The following is a 16,953-nucleotide window of genomic DNA, read 5'->3' as shown; positions in this document are numbered from 1 at the left end:
AATGTTGGACCTTGAAAAAACCCAGATACAGAGTTGAAAGAGAATTGGACAGAAACAGAAAGGAAATGCTGCTGTATGTGTCATACAGTCACTGTAACCTTAGTTTTTTAATTGCTCTTGCCCAGTATAGTAACTTTCAGTAGCAAACATGTCCTTAGTAGATCCTGCCCCAAAGAACATCTGGTCATAGAGACTGAAAAGCAATAACAGAAAGCAAGAGTTACTCTCTCGATTTTCAAAAATTGACCATTAAATAAATACAAGAGGTAGGTGGTAACCCTACCTCTTGAAGGAAACCCTTCTCGTGATAATTTGAAGCTGAATACCATAACCATAAGTCAAGTGTTCCAGTCAGCCAAGTGGTGAAGTGTAATACTTACCTAACTCTTCTGAGGTCTTTGCACAAGCAATTTTATACTGACATCAGTGTCAGACTATTTGAATAAGATCTAAAGATAAAGGTTTCAGAAACTGGCTTGAGTGGAATGACATTGAAATATCTTACTCAATTATTATTTCAATTAGATGCTCTGTAATCACTTGGTTTAAAATAAAAGAACAATTTCTAAACATAAACACAGTAGATTTCAATGTGTGGCTTTACATTGACGTGTCTTGGAAAGGTAACACTGCAGTCCTCAGATACCCCAGGTAAGTAATAAGCAGCTTCCACCCATGGTGAAGCTGCAAAGATCACTATCTCGCCATATTTACAACCACACCTGCAAAGCACCTAAGGAAATTAGTAGCTCTCTTGCTCTGGCCAGGAAAAAGAGCCAGTGATACTGGATTTACTGTATGAAGTCTTTGTTTAAGATAACAGCGGTTCAGGAGATAGGTAAGAGGATATAACACCTTTTACTTTTCTGAAACAGAGCTGGATCTTGATAGCCAGAAGGACAGTTCATTTACAAATGTTATCACCTGATTGCTGCTCAGATAAACAGTCTGGTATTTTGTTCTAATTAACAGCAGGTACTGAAAATGGTTGGTTGGAAAGTATTCAAAGATCTAAAATAATTTCAGAATGGCTATGTTGTTTGCTCAGAATGGGGCAAGGGAGAAACAATGAAAAATTAGAAAACTTTTATTTCAAAATTAAATGTTACATGTTCTAAATGTGGCATTTCTGAAGCTTGCTTTATAGCTCCTAGTTTCACATGGTAATTCTGAATTGAAAAATTGAGATAGATCTTAATAAAGTTTTTGTTGTAGTTTGGATTATTTTTTACAGTGGTTAAAGAAAGCAAATATGTAAAAATGAGCTAGGGGAAAAAAATACTTTTTTCTCAATTTCCGAGAACATTTTAAAAAATGTGGTTTGAATTTGACTGTATACATTTATTTTCTTAGATAACTATAATTTTCCTAACCTAGCCACTGAGCTGAACAAGCTACAGACTGACTTATGAGGCAAAAATAAAGTGACTCTTATCTCCCATTGTCTGTCTGGCAAAACAATACAACTCCTCAAAATGCAGTCTTTCACCTCCACCTACTGAGTGGTGTGGCTGCATCTAGCCCTAGAAAGAGTCATCACTTGTCTCTATTTGAAAGCTTTTATGGAATGACTGAAAAACTTTTCTGAAACAAACTTATGGGAGGTTTATATTTATAGGAGCGTGCTTTGGTAACTGCCATCCTTCCTCATGAAGCTGCTGGGACCAAGGGTGGAAGGAGTCTGGAGACAGTGCCTCAGTGAGGGCAGTTTTTGTATACCAAAGCTGAGTTTGAAATTTTGCGGTGCCATTGCTGGGGCAAATAATGATCTTCACTAAATGACACTTCTGTATCTTTTGTAGGTTCTGTCCCTGTTAGCTTTTCAGTTTATGCCACTGGTAGGATAGTCCAGTTCACAATCATTTGGAGTTGCTGCCACTCTACTGCTTGGTTTTTGGCAGCTCAGTAGCTTCCTGCAAGGGGCAGTTAGTGAGTAGCCCACTGGGTAAATTGCATGTAGCTGAACGCTATATTAATTGACTTTAATTTCTTTCATGCTGAGCTTGCAGCATGGGCTTGCATTCCTTCCATTCTGGTTTTGTTTCACATAGTCCCTTGGGTGGATTACCTGAATACCAACAGGTAGTGTATGAACTAATTTAACCTCAGTGTAATTTGATATGTCTTTTTCTCTCTTCCCCCACACCAGCTTATTTCCAAGTACTTTCTTAACAGTAGTTTGGAAAAGAAGTAAGATTCAGTCACAAATGTGGAATGAGATTGTCCTAATTAACAAGTAAAATCTTTCTAGAATATCTCTTCTCTTTATCTTCTGAACTGTCTTTTACAATCTGATGCTGCAGGTACAGTATCAGATTTTCTGAGTCTAACTCCACTAGTATAAGCCTGGCATGACTATGTCCTCCCTCTAAAAAGGGGAAGGAGAGGACTTTCTGTGCCATCTTGAAGTTGTTGCCTGGTTATTATCTAGCTCACGGACATATTCTGCTGTGCCCTCTTCGGTTCAGGTTTAACCTTTTAGTTTTGTTGTTCCTTCCTTACGCAGTATACTTTGTTTTACTTTCCACGTGGTGTACATTTTTTATGTCTGCAGCAAGCCCTGATGTCACATAGCCCATCTTCCTGATGTCCACGAGGAAATGGATGTGTAGTTGTCAGTGTGCTTGTTGGCAAGAAACACAAAACGTTTTATGTATTTTGGCCATGCTCATTTACTGGAAACATTAAGTTCTTGGAGGGGTCATTGGAAAAATTACTTCTATAGCTCTCCAACATAACTTTTGCACCTTGATTTGAAAGCATTCTGGGAACTTTTTTTCTTCTTTCCTGTTCCATTAAGACATGGGTCTCCCTGCATTAAAAACAGCTGTTCTGTTTTTAATGTGTTGTTCTGTTTCCAGGCAGACATACCATTCTTTGAGTGGGGTTCATTGTTCTCTGGCTGGTTTTTCACTTGCCTTCTCTTTAGGAGGTAAATTTGTCAATGTACTACTTTGGTCTCTCAGTTCACTATAGCAGAAGACTGTCTGATCAAAGCTGCAACAGCAATACAAAAGTGAAAAACCAAGACTCCTCTCTGAGTAAGAGCTTTTTTCCTTTATTCTCTGCTTTTTTTCCTTATCTCTGGAAATGGGATGTTGCAGAATCCTGTGTCCATGGAAGCAAGAAGTGTGTGCACTGCAGTCTTAACTGGTCCTATACAAATGCCCCAGTGAGGCTGTTAAAACAGCGTTACTGCAGAAGTCCTGCAAGCTTGCACTGTTAATTGCTCTGAACTCCACATTGCTTTTGAATGAGTTTTGGTTGATTTTTCCGTGAGCTTTGTAACTGCCCTTTGATATACTGCACGTTAACACCAGACGTTTATTTGAGATATCTTTCTTAGTATTTCAAAGATTTCAGTCTAGTGCATCTAGTCCTCACTGGTGGTGAGCATGGTGCTGCTTTCCAGAGCAGAGTCTGCGAAATGTCAATTTGAGTGGTTGGCTGTCACCTGCAGAACCCCAGGATGCCTAAAACTGATTTTAACTGGTGACAGTTTTTTGTGGAAAATATTTTACAAAGTGAATGATCCACAGTGTGTATCTGACTTTCATGAAAAATTTGAAGCCAAAGATTTCAGGTAAAACTATTTTTCTAAACAACTATTGTGGTTATAATTATTTTTTTTCTCTTGTCAAAAGCCAAATTCATAAGTACTATTTGATGAAAATTAACTCTTGACGTTCTCCATCAGCTTAAGGTGTCCACTGGCTGTTTTGTGAGACTTGATCCTGTCTGGTATTACTATGCCCCAGTAAGGACATACCTTACTGAAAACTTATGGTAGCCTCCAGGCCTTTACCATGTCTGGGTCTGTACACCATGAAATTGCAAGTGTGGATTAAGGTACAGACAGAGCAGATTGCCTGGAGCAATGTGACAGGCCTGAGCAAATGACAGCCACCCTGTCAGGAGGTCACAGTAAGCATGGGAAAAGTGGAGGAAGCCATGCCTCTGCCATTTTTAGGGATGCCTTAGGACCCAGGATTGTCAACAGCAAGTTGATGGGGCAACAGGATGGGAAGCTGAGAAGTGTCAAGTTATCATATTCATATAAGTAGCAGGTAGAGGAAAAAAGCCCAAAAGGCATAAAAGGCATGCAGCTTTCCCTTCCTCTGCCAATATTTATCTCAATTTCACCAACATCTCTGCCTTGACCAGGTGACCAGCCAGTAGGTGCTTCCAGTTGAGGAGTCACGATTTACTGGTTGTCAGTAAGATTCACAATAATATATTGGGAACATATTGAATTCCTGTTGTAGGAAAAGTTGAAAAGAGGACTTGGAAGTGGGTTGGTTTCCTACCAGACATTAGAAGTTCTCCATTCCCTTTGGCTTTTTTTTTTTTTTTTATGTGGAGTATTTTGTGGAAAAACTTAAAAGCTACTGAAAATTAATCTTCTGACTAGATATGTGGAAGAGATTAGCGTGAAGGAAGACTTTTTGAACATGTCAGAATCAACCCAAAAACCTGGTGGAAGGATGTTGGGGCAATAGCAAATTGTGAGAAATACAAAAAGTGTCAGCCTTTCTGCTCACCTCTGACATTGCAGATCTTTTCCTCTCAGATGTAGGCAGGCTCTCCTCCAACAGAGGAGGCAGAGGGTGGAGCTCGGCGCCTGTATAAATTATATGTGTCCTTCAGGTTATTTCAGCAGCAGCAGCACAACAAGCTGCCAGCGTGTTTGTCAGCTGACAGATCTGTTAACCAAATTGGGGTTTCGGTCGCTGCCGCCATCTTCCGTGCCATGGGGAGCCCACCAGCCAAGGTAAGAGAGTGGCAGCCCCGCGCTTCGCTGTGGCCTGGCACCTCGCTCTTGGGCCTCTCTGCTCCAGCTCTGCCCAGCAAACTCCCTCCTCCATGCATCTGCTGGGATGCAGAGGCTGCTGTGGTGTGGCAGGGGCATCCTGAGCTTTGCAGACTCGCCGCTCTCCTCTTTTACTTCACAGTAACTGATATGTAAGTGAGCTTCAGTGAAAACACAGAGCAAATGGGGTGCTTTGCTTTTACCATTGGTGTACGTGCCGGAGTGAAGTCCGTGAAGGAAGAGGAAGCTGCTCTTGAAGAGTTTACCTCCTGTAAAATGAAAGTGCTTTAGCCCTCCTGCGTGCTTTTCTTTGGATAGCACATGTTCATTGCTTGCCCCAGCTGAAATAAACCAACAGCTTTATCTAGCAACAAAGCATAATCTATATTACTTTAGCTGCAGGGGAGACATCTAATGACCTGTTTGACCTGTTTAGATCTAGCTATTTTTAACGTAATGTTTACAGCCTTTGCAATTCTACGTATTTCATGTCTGGACTTGAGTTTTTGAATATTAAGTTCCATTCAGAGATTTTAACTGGTGGGTTTTAGTACAAATCAACAGAACTATTAGCTGAAAATTCTTTTCTCATGTGTATCTTAAAAAAATAATGAACATGGTGTCTGAATGCAAGGCATGAATTATTTACAGATAATCATTCTTTATGTATCAAACCCTTCATCAAATTTTGCAACAAATAAAATAAATATGAGCATTCATGGGCTTAGAATATAGTGAGAAACAATGTTACATGCTACTGCCTATAGACATCATCAATTGTGCCATGGTATTATTTGCAGGCAAAGTTAAAGATTAGAAAAATATCAGTAGCTTGAACGGATGGCTCAAGGGATAGATTAAAAATATTCAAACATTCAGGCAAAGGATTGTAAATGCCATGTACATTCTGGATAAAATTTTTATCTAGATCATCTACCAGTTAGATCCAGACATATCTCTCTATTGTAGCCATGAATATTATCTATGGGTTTTAAAGATCAGTGTTGTATCTAGTAAGACAGTTCTGGAGCTGATAGATGGGTAGGTAGCTCAGGTATAATTTTATCTAGAAAGTTTCAATAACAAAGTTCTTGCATTTCATCCCAATGCTGCAACTGCTGTTCCATGAGTACAGACAGACTCCTGGTTAATAGGCACCACTGCCAAAAGGTTTGAGTGCAAGTGTAATTTCAGGTCAGAAAGCTTCTCTTCCCAAGGAAAGAGATTAATTCAGTACTTCAGGTAGCTCTGCTGTTGTGTCAGGCAAGCACGTGTTTCAGTGTGTATAAGCTGGTAAATAGATATGGAAATAAGAACAGAGTGGTTTTGTGGTTTTTTTTTCTTTTACATTAAAACTCCCAGATATTTAGAAATGTGTGGATACTTACTTCAAACTATCTAGGAAGATCTCCTAATCTCCCAGTTAGTTTTTTGCACTTTAAGAGAGATACCAAATTGACACAGAAGTGATTGTCAGTATTAATTTACAACTTCTAGTATTTGTAACAATGTCTTTTCTTCTGCTCAGAAAAGAATAATCCCTCCTTAGAAGTTTTATTTTGTGGCATATGGAATAATTTTCATCTGACAAAATGCTCAGAAATTTTGTCAATACAAAGACCCGAGGGACCCACTCATATGTGTAAGGAGGTGACTGATAGATATGAACAGGAGATACATCCCAAATCCACAATGATTCATGAAGTAATCCATCAGTGATTACATGAAATTACAGTATATGTTTGTAAGGTGAATTAGATTTCCTCACTAATTGTTCAACTTCCAATGATAAAATTTGGGACAATTGTGATGCCCAAGCAAAATGAGACTCTCATATTTTGTATATTTCTTCAGTCAGTCACTTTTTCCACTAGAACTTTTCATCCCTTTAATTTTAATGAAAGTAGGCAGCTGGTTGGAAAGATAAATTTCTAGCAGTGTTCTCACTGATGGAAGGGCTAATAGCCCATACTAGATGTTAGAGGATCTAGTGGAAGAGAGTGCTTTAGAAGCAGGCTGGTAATTAAGCTTTCTTATTGTTTATACATTTATAGATTTAATTTCAATTTGGTAAATTGCCAAATTGTAGTTGGTCCAAATCCTCAGTATATAACATAAAATAATGGTATAAATATGCCAAATAAATACACTTGGTGTGAGATCTTGTAGGCAAGATATTGTACAGCTTCTAGTACATTACTGGAGAAAGAAGTAATCTATGAAAGAAGGTAATTATTAATGTCTGAAACATATGTATAAAGCTGAGTGACAAATACTACAGCTATTTTCAAAATGTCAGAAGACAGCAAAATCCTCATCTAAAGCTTAATATAATTTGGCGTTATCCCGTGGTGATAACTCTGCTCCGAGAGCTGCCTAAGCTTGGTGCAGGGATAATGAAACACTGACATTCCAATCAGTCTTCCAACATGTACAAACCAAGGACTTTAAAAAAAAGAAAAAGAGAACGGGGAGTTATGGGATGAGGTTCCCAGACTGCAGAAACTTCCCCAGAATACTGACTTTCTACTGAAGGTAGCCATGAGATGATCTTCTAGTAGCAGCATGGAGGGGCAATAAAGACTGAAATCAAACATATGAGGTCTTGGTAGGTTTTTCTTCTTTTACTGCCATCAACAGATTGTTTTTGTAGGCTCCTCAATATTTATGAGCTTTGAGAAGATTTCATATGCTCAAGGTTGTCTTTTTGGAACAAAACCTTAAGTGACTAACTGCCTGTAAACGAAAGATTTATGTGTCCTTCCAAAGCTGATCAACATTCCTATAGAAGGAAGTCGGTGAGAATGTATTATTACAATCAAGGAGATGGTGGTAACAGATGTGAATTTTCAGTCTGCTAAGGTTTGATACAGCTGTGGCAATTCTGACATGCTAGTTTTATCTCCTGATTACTGACTCTTCTGTATTTTAAACAGAAATTACTCTCTCAAAGCTTGGTTCGAGAGTACAGAAATCTAGTTTAATGCTAAATACTGTCAAGTGAAAAGTAATTTGAAAAGAAATTTGTTGGTTTCTTTTTTTTTTTCCCCTAAGTTTTAGCCTTCCCTTTGGTACTCTGGAGATGTTACAATTTATTGGCCTGGAATGTTATTGCTTAGGATGCAGCAATACACAGGTAGCTGAATCCTGCATTCTGTTGTGTACCTCAGTGTCACACTAGTAATTTCCCAGCAAAAATAGAATGATGTGCTTCTGTGAAAGCTGCCTTTGACTCTGGATATTTACAGAGGGGTTTTGTTACTCTCTGCATGCCTGTGCAAGAAACCATGTTTCTCCCAAGGAAGTGAACTAAAACCAACGAGGCCAATACAGCTGCAAGTCTGCCAAAGGCTGTCTGGGTAGGGTGTCTGCACTCATCAAGTTGCATTAATTGTGAAGTTACATGTTGCTTTTCATGTTATGAAAATAGCAAATGGTACCTCTAACTGTAATTATTTTTCATAGAAGAATATTTTGGCGTACCAGCACTTTCAGGCAAAGATGTTATTTTAGACCATCCAAATCAGACCTTAGGAGTGTGCTCTGGACTGTTGTTGAAGAAAATTAGCTCTGCCTTTAGCTGATGAAAAAAGGAATTAGCCTATTCTGAATGGTTATCACAGGTTGGAGTAACTGCAGTCTTGGGAGAGGGATTGTTTCTGGCTTCCTTGTGGGATTTACAGAGCCCTCAGGGTTTACTATGGCCACACTTTCTCATCTGAATCTGTTTACCTTTTATCCTGCAATAACACCAGGACTAAGCTGCACCGAATCAGGAGGAGTGAAAAGTCACCTTTGATGTTTCCATTGTTTGGCAAATGTTGACATGTTTAAGAAAGTGATTGCTGTTGGAAGGAGAAGGGAGGAGGAGTGAGGCACTCTGGCTGTAGTGGCAGAGGATGAAGACATGACATCTGTCACATCTAAGAGTACTCTGAAGATGACCTGCAGATGCACCATTTTTATAAGTAGTTAGGAAATTTTCATCACGAAAAATTTTAAAGCAAATTTTATGCCAACGTGTTTCTTCAGTGCAGGCAGATTCCATGAATGGCTTAGGCTTCTGTTGAGCAAGGGAGAAGTTGATTACAAAATGACTAAGAATTAACATATTAATTAAAACTAGTCACCTCTGTAATTGTCTACATGATCCAATAATTCACGTAAATGAAAACCACTAAGAGTGCTGAGTGAGTGTTCCAGCTGGTAGTTCTATGATAAATAGCTATTTGCACAGGAAAATTGAAGTCAAGTTCTTTCAGTGGGCCACTGGAATAATATGGAGGTGTCCCAATTAGAACTTCTAATGTCCACAATGCATTAAACTAAGGAAGTTTTAAATATGTCAGTTTTAGATTTGGAGGAAAACATACGAGAAGTTCTTGTCACACAAAACCAAATTTGCTTTGTATTTTTATACAAGCCAAGAGACAGACTAAAGTGATTTTATAGTTTAACAAGGGTTTTTCTGGTCAGGGCAGCTCTTAAATGTAAATCTGAATTTAAAAAGTATGCAACTTGTAAGTAACATAATAAAATTTAATATTAAGCCTTTATTTCAACATGCTAATTCACAGTTCAGATGATACTCATCTTATGTAACGTAGTTTACCTCTAAACAAGCCTGAATGAAACTGAATGCAGGCTACTCTCATCTCTAATGAACATGTCCAATAGTCTCCACCTCATTTTAAAAGAATTTCAGATCAACTGTCGTGAGCAACTCTTTCTGTAGAGAGGTTCCTCCTTCCCCAACAGTTTGTATCTACAGAGTTAATGATTTCCTTGTCAGGAAAATTAGTCATGGTGCTAACTTTCAAAATAAAATTGTCAAATTATTTAGTGACAGTGCAATGAGATTCCCTGTTTAGGCAAATAAAGATATTATTTCAGTTGGTAGCATAAGCTTTAAGTTTTAATTAATTAGTTGTAGTGGGACTGTAATAACTGCATGTTATTATTACTTAATATTGCTGACAAACCATGCTAGTATGGCATGCAAAAAAAACCCTAAAAAATTAACCTAACAGAAAATTAAAAGGAACTTTAAATGTATCAATTTGAAAAAAGATGTATTTTCCATGCTTCTGTTATTAAGATTGTTACACTTATATATGTGTTCATTCATGCTTACCAGAACATCTTTTGAAAATGGTAAGTATTTCCGAATAGCTTAGCCTGGAAAGCTTTAACTGTTAAGAGTTAGGAACAAGTAACTTGAAATAGTGTTAAAATGACAGCCTGCCTGTGATAGAAATAAATCTCATGTCTGGAAGGGAAGTGCTTCCATTCCCATTAGGTATTTTCAGGATGCATAATGATATGGAATTCTGTGATATCATACCTGCAAAGCAGAGCAGTTTTTATTTAGTGTGGAGGGTCTCTGCTGGGCCTGTGGTCTGTTCCCTCAAAGTCAGCAGAGCCATTTGGTGAGCTTGCCCTACTTACAAGCATCACAGAAATTTAATCTTAGTTCAGATACAAGAAATTTAATCTTAGTTCAGAAGTCTGTAGTGCATTTTGGTACATACCCTGTCCTGGCCTAGGTAGGTCAGCTGTGCCATGACCTGGGCAGGCAGCTGCAATTCCTAATATCCCCTTCCGAAGGCCCCATTCTGACCTACGGGTGGCACGGGACCCTTGGGGTGTTGGCAGTACAACCATCACTGGCCATACATGCATCAGGTTACCTGAAAACAAATGCCTCTGGGGTGACAAAAAAAGCTTTCCATACCATTGTCTGAGCCCGTGGTTTCTCTCTGAGTCTTCATTTCCTCAAGCTCCTTAGCAAATAGCCCAGTGTGCCACTGTGTTTTCATCTCGTTGTGGTGTACTTCCACGTGAGGGTGGTCACGTCACTTCAAACAGACATGGGCAGACTGTCCCCTGTACTGTTCAAAATACATCTTGTTTTTGTATTCTGAGCTGATCAAATTATTGCATTTGTTTTCTCTGCAGATGAAGTTTTGCCCCATCCACATGCTTTCTGTAAGAATCATACAAGCTAAGAACATCAAGTCAAGAGACCTGTGTGAGTTGTGGTTTTATTGTTTTTAGTCACCTCCAGAGTTTACACAGTGAGCAATATTCTTAAGTTCTGAAGGTATGCAAGCAACGTACGTAAAGCACAGCAGTAGTAATACTAATGCCAGGGCTATAATTAGATCAAATGTCTCAGGTATCATTAGATTGGAGTACATATCTAGTGGCATTTCAGGGAACTGGTAAAAAACAAGACACCCAGATTAATTTTCTGGGCCAAGAAGGGAAGGTAGACTTCATTAGGACACCGCAATCTATGAATCTGCTTGGGCAGGAATTTTGCCACACAGGCTGTGAATTTAGGGACCTTTTGTTGAAATGTACCAATTATACACAATAATCAAAGGTAAATTAGAGAATTTCAAGCCTTCTAAAATACCTTATCTTTTAATGTGTTTGCTGACCAGTCACAATAAATTATATCGATAGTTTTGGTTAAGGAGGACCTCTGCAGATGCAATTCTAAGCCCATGATGAGCCTGCAGGCAAAACAGACTTTTCTGTGTACTTTTGTGTCCAAGTGTCTTTAACTCATTATCTCCCCTTCACAGCTCCTTCTCCTTCTCCAGGTGTGCTGTGGACTAGCTATTCAGCTGCCATTTTTGCAGAGGTCTCCAATGAGTTCCTCAGTTAGGACAGAGGCATTGAGCTGCTTTGTGTCAGTTTTGAAACTTCTGGCCTGTGTACTCCTCTAGTGACAAATTACTCACTCAGAAAAAAAAAAAAACAACAAAGCATCACTTTGCAATGATTTACTTGAGTTACAGCTGAGACCATCTGTGCCTTGCCATGCAGGGCTGAGCCTGGATGTGAGAGAGACCAGAGGGAGTGAATCCCCTGTCAGTTGAGTAACTGTCTGCCAAAGGCTTCCTGTGCTCCAGAGGCAAATGCCACATAGCATCATCCAGAGGTGGACACTAGAAAAGAGTTAGTGTGACAAGGCCTGTATTTCTGAGTTTCAATGATCTCTTCTATCTACTCTATTGAAGGGACAGTTCCACTCTCGTGCCAAAACCTTGCGGGGCAATGTTATTCACTGCTTGATACCAGTCTGAAGTATTTAGGCATCTCGGGCTGCAGTAGAAATCTTCCATCAAGTCCTGACTCCAGCTCTGAAAGACATCACCCTGGAGATTTCCTTTCACACCGTTGCCAAGCTTCACAAAGTAAATGTGCTTCCCCACCCTGGCTCTCCCCAAAGGATGGCTGCTCGAGGCACTGACTGCACTAACCATAAGGAATAGATATAGGATGGAAGTGAAATGAAGATTTCCAACTTGCTTGTGTCCTCCAGCACTTGGGCCCATGCTGGCCTTGAGCTGCAACAGATCATCTTGCCTGGTGCCTAACACCTCTAGACAGCCATTATGTCCCCTTCGCATGCTTGTGTGACTCAACTGACCAAACCAGACTCTGATCTCTGCTGTAATATGCGTTCTCCTTTCCTGTAATCATCCTAACAGCCCTTTGTGGAACCAGCTGTAGTTTCAGTTTAACTTTTTAACATCATTGGCTGGAATTGTAAGAACTAAGCCTGAGGAATGGTCAATGGGCATAGTCCACTGTCCTCTTCTCTTCCCATGGGAAACGTGGCTCTTAGTGTACTTTGTGTGTGCATGTGTACATTTGCAGTTTGTAGTTACTCAGGAAATAGATGGTTTTCCTTGGTTGTTTCCAAAGGGTGATCTAATTACTAATTAAAAAAAAAAAAAGTAGTAATATTTATTAATCTGCAGGATTACGGCCTAGCCCTACTGTTCCTCTATAACATTGGCATCAGGTTTTTAATTTTCCTCTGCTGCAGTGACTGCATCAGACTGCTATGTACGCTTGTGGCTGCCGTCTGCTTCACCTGGGAAGCTTCAGACCAAAACCATCAAGAATTCTGACAACCCTGTCTGGAATGAGACTTTCTACTTTAGGATCCAGAGAGAAGTTGAGGTAGTAAAAAACCAGAATTTTCACTAATTTGAATAGCTGGGAATCCTCAGTAGACACCATGTTGATCAACTGTGCTAAATAACTTAAGAAAATGCTTGCTCAACAGACTGGTTTGCACAGAACAGTAGACATAAGAAGTAGTACTTTTCTCAGCTGTTTACAGACATTGGTGATGTAAATGCCTGTATCTAAGCTAGTCCGGACTCCTTTTGTTGTTACCTGCGTGAAATAAGTACTATTGTAGTATGCTTCTGTACTATGGCATGGCTAACTTTGAAAGAGCTTTCCCTGCACTGGTTCTAAGGGAAGAGTAGAGAAGTTGCTGTGGTGTAGACAATAAATTTAATCCTCCCCTAAATTGTGGAATTTGGAGAACTTTGGGAATGAAGAAACTAGGTGTGTTCTTTGGGTGGGTTATCAGTGGGGTGCAGAGCACTGGCATCTTTTCTGTCTCAGGAGAGTGGGAACCTCTGTTATAGGTAGCTGTTTTCCATTTCACAAGTTTCCCAAGACTGGGTATAATAATGTTCTACGTTAGAAGACTACCAAAGGAAAGAACATGCTTTTTTATTCTTACTGCTCTGCTAGTGAAACAGTTGCAAAAATCTATAATAATTTTTTTTGTTTCTGCCAAACAGAAGCTCAATAAGTGTTCTTACTTATTTTTTCTGCCACCAGAACATTTTAGAATTGTCAGTGTGTGATGAAGATGCACTCACCAAAGATGACGTGCAGTTCACAGTTCTTTTCAATGTTGCTAGAATCAGACCTGGGGAGACAATCCGCGAGACATTTGCTTTGAAATCAGAGGTAAGGGCTGAGAACACAGGGAGAGATCGATAAGACCTCATTGTCCACATTGTCGTCCATGTTAAGTAGGGTTTGGATCTTCAGGAACAGGTAGCCTTATATATCATTATCAATACCTCATCAAAGCAGATATAATTTTGCTGTATTTTTGTGACTTCATGAATCTCTTTTTACAAATTCAGAAAATGAAGCAGCTTCCGTCTCATGCTCTCTGAGGGCAACACATTTTAACAGGAAGCATCTGTAAATAATAATTTTTATCTTTTAGAATTAAAAAAAATACTTTCTTACCTTTCAGTTTTGTCCCACTTTTGCCATGCTTGGGGGAAATTTCCTCATAAATAGCAACTTATTTATTAAAAACATGAAAACAATTCACTCGTCACTTGAATTAAATGGTTTTTTCAGGCCTTTTTTCCCTGTTGGTGTTCATGCTGGGTTTCCTTCTAGTTGATTCAGATTTCTCTAGCCCACAGTAAAGGAATGTCTGTCCTGCTAACATCTTTGGTATTTTATTAAGGAGCCCATGAAAGAGAGTTGCCCAGTAAACAAAGTTGGGATAGGTCTGTGACAGCTCCTGGGCTTGTCTGAGCTGTTGCTGAGGTGTTGCTACACACTTATTACAGGAGGGAGACAGTCCATAAAAACAGCTACTTCCCACATGCTGAAAGCTGTTAACATGGATTTTCCTTGTGACCCTGCTGGCTGGTGCTGTGCACTTCTCAGCCAGTGGGTGAGTCACTGGGAAATACAATGATTCAATAACCACTTCAGTCACTTGCCTAATTCATCTCTTCTAGGTTCAGTTCAAGTGTTCTTTAAATGGTTTGTATGTGAAAATGTCTCTGGTCTTAGTGACATTTGTTGCTGGGCTTCGATGCCTTTCCCTTATGTACATTATCTTGCAGAGGAGCCATTATGTTTCCTTTTCAGTCAAGCTCTCACTCTCAATCAGAGAGGGAAATATGTATAATTCTACATATCACACAATGGGAGGTTATTAATCTTATGTGCCTTACACAAGACTGTGGTTTCTGTTGCAATTTTAGCTTTGGAAAGTCACAAACCCAAGCTTTTTTTGGTATCATTTGCAGAAGAGATGCCAGGCCTTGAAGTGCTTTTTACGTGTGTCTGTGCTGCCAAATTCTTGCAGCCTTCAATAATCTATATTTATTTTACCCATTTCTTTTTAGACAGAGAGTTGCTCTAAGAAATGGGAAAGTTTGGAAGTGGAATTCTGGATGGAAAGAGTGTGAGTAAAATTCCAAAGCTAAAAGGTATAGATCTGCCAGGGAGTAACAATACCTCTGAGGATGAGAAACTTCTTCCAGCTCTTTCTCCCAGCAGCGGACCTAAATTACAGTTTCAATTTTTTTTTTTTTTTTTACCTTAACTTCCCTAGCTAATTCCACCTTTCAGTATATTTCATACAAATCTTAAACTTCTGTTGAACCTGTATATCTAGATCCTGGAAATGTAATAAAATTGTCACAATGTGATAACTTTTATACAAGATGCATGTGCAGCTTAATGGGAGTGCTCTTCAAATTGTTTATAGTAGTTGAACAATGCCTAGAACATTATGGATTTTTTCAGAGATCATAAAACTTGTCTTGTATTATTATAACAATGTATACTTGGAGTTATGTAGACGGTACTAGAAAAGTCACCCATTAAGCAATAGCTTAGTTAAACTGAAAAAACATACAATCAACAGATAATGAAAATAAGATGAAAATAAGACCATCCCCCTCAAAGTGGTAATCAGCATTGTCTGCAGAAGAACAAGTCCCATGAGATAAACTTTATCTGTCTTTTAAATCCTATCACAGACTTGGTTGAAGAGAACCCCCTAAACTACACATTCTGGAATATTTGAGTTTAGCATTAGTAGTCCAGTGAAAACTGGCTAACTTGTGTGATCAGGAGAAGGAAGTGTAAGTAAGCCAAGTAAGACTTCTTATTCTTAAACATGAGGAAACTGTAGAAGAAAAAAATCATTTGTGTGCTTAGTTAATTTCCCCCACAGTGAAGAATGTAAAGAAAATGTATTTAATTTACCTGTGAGAGGTACCTTAAGAGATGGTATCACATATGACAATGGTAATCATCTCCTGCAACTGTGGAAGCAGTCACAATCAGATATAAAAAAGGTCACAATGAGAAGCAGTGCTTGGGAACTGGATTCAGACTAGAAATAAGAGGAACACCTTTCACCATTCAAGTTATATGGCATTTGGGCGATGACCATCCTTAGAAGTCAAACCTAGTTATTTAAATACATTTTACAGTTGAAATAGAAAATGGAAATGGTGTTTGGTAAAATACCCTGGACATAGAGAGATTATGTTCTACATAGTCTCAATGGCCCTTTCAGATATATGAAAGCATTTATGAATGTGTTTAACATAGAGGTGTTGGAATATTTGCCTTAGTGAAAGATGTTGTTAGTAGACTCTACAGATTACTCATGTAACTAAATAACCACATCCATTCAGTGACAGACCAAGGTCTTACAAGGTAAAATATCTGGGACAAAGACTTTTCATTGCTTACCTCTGTGTTTTGCAGTCATACATATAGCACAGTGTGAGCTAATTCTTATTTGCCATTCATTTGTGATCAGCCATAAGTTATAATATGAACTAGTCAGAAATGTCTTTCCTAATAAATGTTTGCAGAACATGTTAATAGTAGTCTTTGCTTTCCCCAGGTCGTATGGTCATTTGTTAATAGCAGGACTTGATTCCACATATACCAATATGCCTTTGTTCTGCTGTAACTTAGCACATAGTTTTAAGCATTAGTATTTTTATGGGCTTTCCTGTCTTTCTTTTTGTTTGGCTGCTGTATTTTGGTTCACATGCTTAGCATGGGATCATGTATTTTGCCTTTTAGAAAACAAATTGTGATAACTTACCTTTATTCAATTTAAGTGGGAAAGGTCATATAACTGCTATTTAAAAAACTAAACAAAACACACCAAAATCCAGCTATTCACACAGCTTTTTTTGTTTGCTACTTGTTTTTGTCTTTTCAGTCCTGGCCCTCCAGAGCATCTCATTACCAATGATATCCTAGTGGTAAGGTTCACATGAGAATTTATCTTGGAGTGACATCTGCTTCATTTTGATCCTCTCCTCTTCCCCCATTTCATAGAAAGAGCACAACCTACCATGATAGATAAAAGCATGGTGTGCATTTTAAAGTCAGAGATATGAGAGACAGTGCCCTTGTGTTACAGCTCAATTGCTGCTCTCTCCATAAAAAAAACAGCAGCTGTGAGTCCTTGAAGTCCTCAGCTATTACAGATGTCAATATGTTGCCAAGCTCTGGTTTGTTACTCTTGC

At 38.9% G+C, this 16,953-nt stretch overlaps 1 protein-coding gene across 1 annotated transcript in view; it reads left to right on the top strand.

Moving 5' to 3' along the window:
- Positions 1 to 4,750: 4,750 nt before the first annotated feature.
- LOC128808703 (cytosolic phospholipase A2 beta-like) overlaps positions 4,751 to 16,953 on the top strand; it is a 29,156-nt gene continuing 16,953 nt past the window's right edge. Inside the window, exons 1-7 of the mRNA XM_053980140.1 lie at positions 4,751 to 4,771; positions 10,769 to 10,841; positions 11,842 to 12,018; positions 12,657 to 12,793; positions 13,472 to 13,603; positions 14,797 to 14,855; positions 16,644 to 16,686. Coding sequence (XP_053836115.1) covers positions 4,751 to 4,771; positions 10,769 to 10,841; positions 11,842 to 12,018; positions 12,657 to 12,793; positions 13,472 to 13,603; positions 14,797 to 14,855; positions 16,644 to 16,686 — 642 coding nt within the window. The remainder of the gene's footprint in view (positions 4,772 to 10,768; positions 10,842 to 11,841; positions 12,019 to 12,656; positions 12,794 to 13,471; positions 13,604 to 14,796; positions 14,856 to 16,643; positions 16,687 to 16,953) is intronic.

Source organism: Vidua macroura, chromosome 6, assembly GCF_024509145.1.
Source record: "Vidua macroura isolate BioBank_ID:100142 chromosome 6, ASM2450914v1, whole genome shotgun sequence".
Lineage (NCBI taxonomy): Eukaryota > Metazoa > Chordata > Aves > Passeriformes > Viduidae > Vidua > Vidua macroura.
The sequence above is the reverse complement of the archived record's forward strand: the minus strand, read 5'-3'. Positions and strand labels throughout refer to the sequence as shown.